General features: G+C 43.2%; 1 protein-coding gene across 1 annotated transcript; it reads right to left on the bottom strand.

The window, feature by feature from the left end:
• LOC145113998 (uncharacterized) lies at nucleotides 1–438 on the bottom strand. The gene has a single exon (XM_079050024.1). It carries the CDS (start codon nucleotides 436–438, stop codon nucleotides 1–3), a length of 438 nt encoding a protein of 145 aa, XP_078906150.1.
• Between the last annotated feature and the right edge of the window lie 566 nt (nucleotides 439–1,004).

Genomic DNA, 1,004 nt, shown 5'->3' with positions numbered 1-1,004 from the left:
TCATTGACGTGTTTCCCACCACTCCGGATAACCGATTTTCTCAAAACACCCATCAATGGTGTGACCGGTTTTTCCACAATGTTTGCACTTCAAGCTTTCTCGGTTTTTCTTTTCGTTTTGGCTTTTCTTGGTATTCAACTGAGCATTAATTTGATAGGCAGCAGCATCAACATTCACTTTTCTTGCTGTGGTGATGTTACGTTGCTGTTCATCTTCAGCAACGAGATGATAGGTGGTGCCGAGGGATGGCATGGGCTTCGTGCTCAGTATTTGTGTTTTAATAGTCCCAAAAATTTCATCGAGTCCCATGAGAAACTCATAGACCCTTTCCTTCTCCTTGGCCTCAAAAAGTCTTTTTCCTAGATCACAGGTACACTTGCCACAAGTACATTTGGGAACGGGCGAAACCGATTGAATTTCATCCCATATCCCTTTCATCTTGGTGTAGTAGGTTGAAACAGAGGCCTTTTCTTGTCTTAGACCAGTCAAGGTCCGCTTCAATTCATATGCTCGAGGAGCACTTTCTTTTCCAAATCACTTTTCAAGGTCGTCCCAAATTTCTTTCGCAGTATTAGCATACTTTACGCTGTTTTGGATGTCTTTCTCCATGGCTGTTGTGAGCCACCCCTTTATAATAGCATCACTTCGTTGCCATGGCTTCAAATCTGGTGAGTCTGGGGTTGGTTGAGTAATAGATCCATCAATGAATCCTGCCCGGTTTTTAGCAAACAAGAAATCCTTCATCTCTCTAGACCAATCGGAATAGTTGCTATCGGTGAGGCTCTCGTTAACGTGCAGCTGTCTTGGATAGTCATTTGGGTGGATGTAATATGGCGAGTTTGGATCGGAGGAAGGGTTGGCTGAATTGCTGCTGCTGCTGGGGTTGGTGACAACACCGTCGACCATGTTGATTTAGTTGCGGATCAATAGACCCGCTCTGATACCATAAAGAATTGATAATTGAACTGAAAACTAGAAAAATATGTTCCAGATTCTATCTGTTT

Source organism: Lactuca virosa, chromosome 5 (genome assembly GCF_052849685.1).
Source record: "Lactuca virosa cultivar CGN04683 chromosome 5, Lactuca_virosa_CGN04683_v6, whole genome shotgun sequence".
Lineage (NCBI taxonomy): Eukaryota > Viridiplantae > Streptophyta > Magnoliopsida > Asterales > Asteraceae > Lactuca > Lactuca virosa.
Note: the sequence above shows the minus strand (reverse complement) of the source record. Positions and strands in the feature narration are given on the sequence as shown.

Coding starts and splice junctions, on each gene's coding strand:
- LOC145113998 (XM_079050024.1), bottom strand. CDS start 438: ATGAAAGGGATATGGGATGAAATTCAATCGGTTTCGCCCGTTCCCAAA.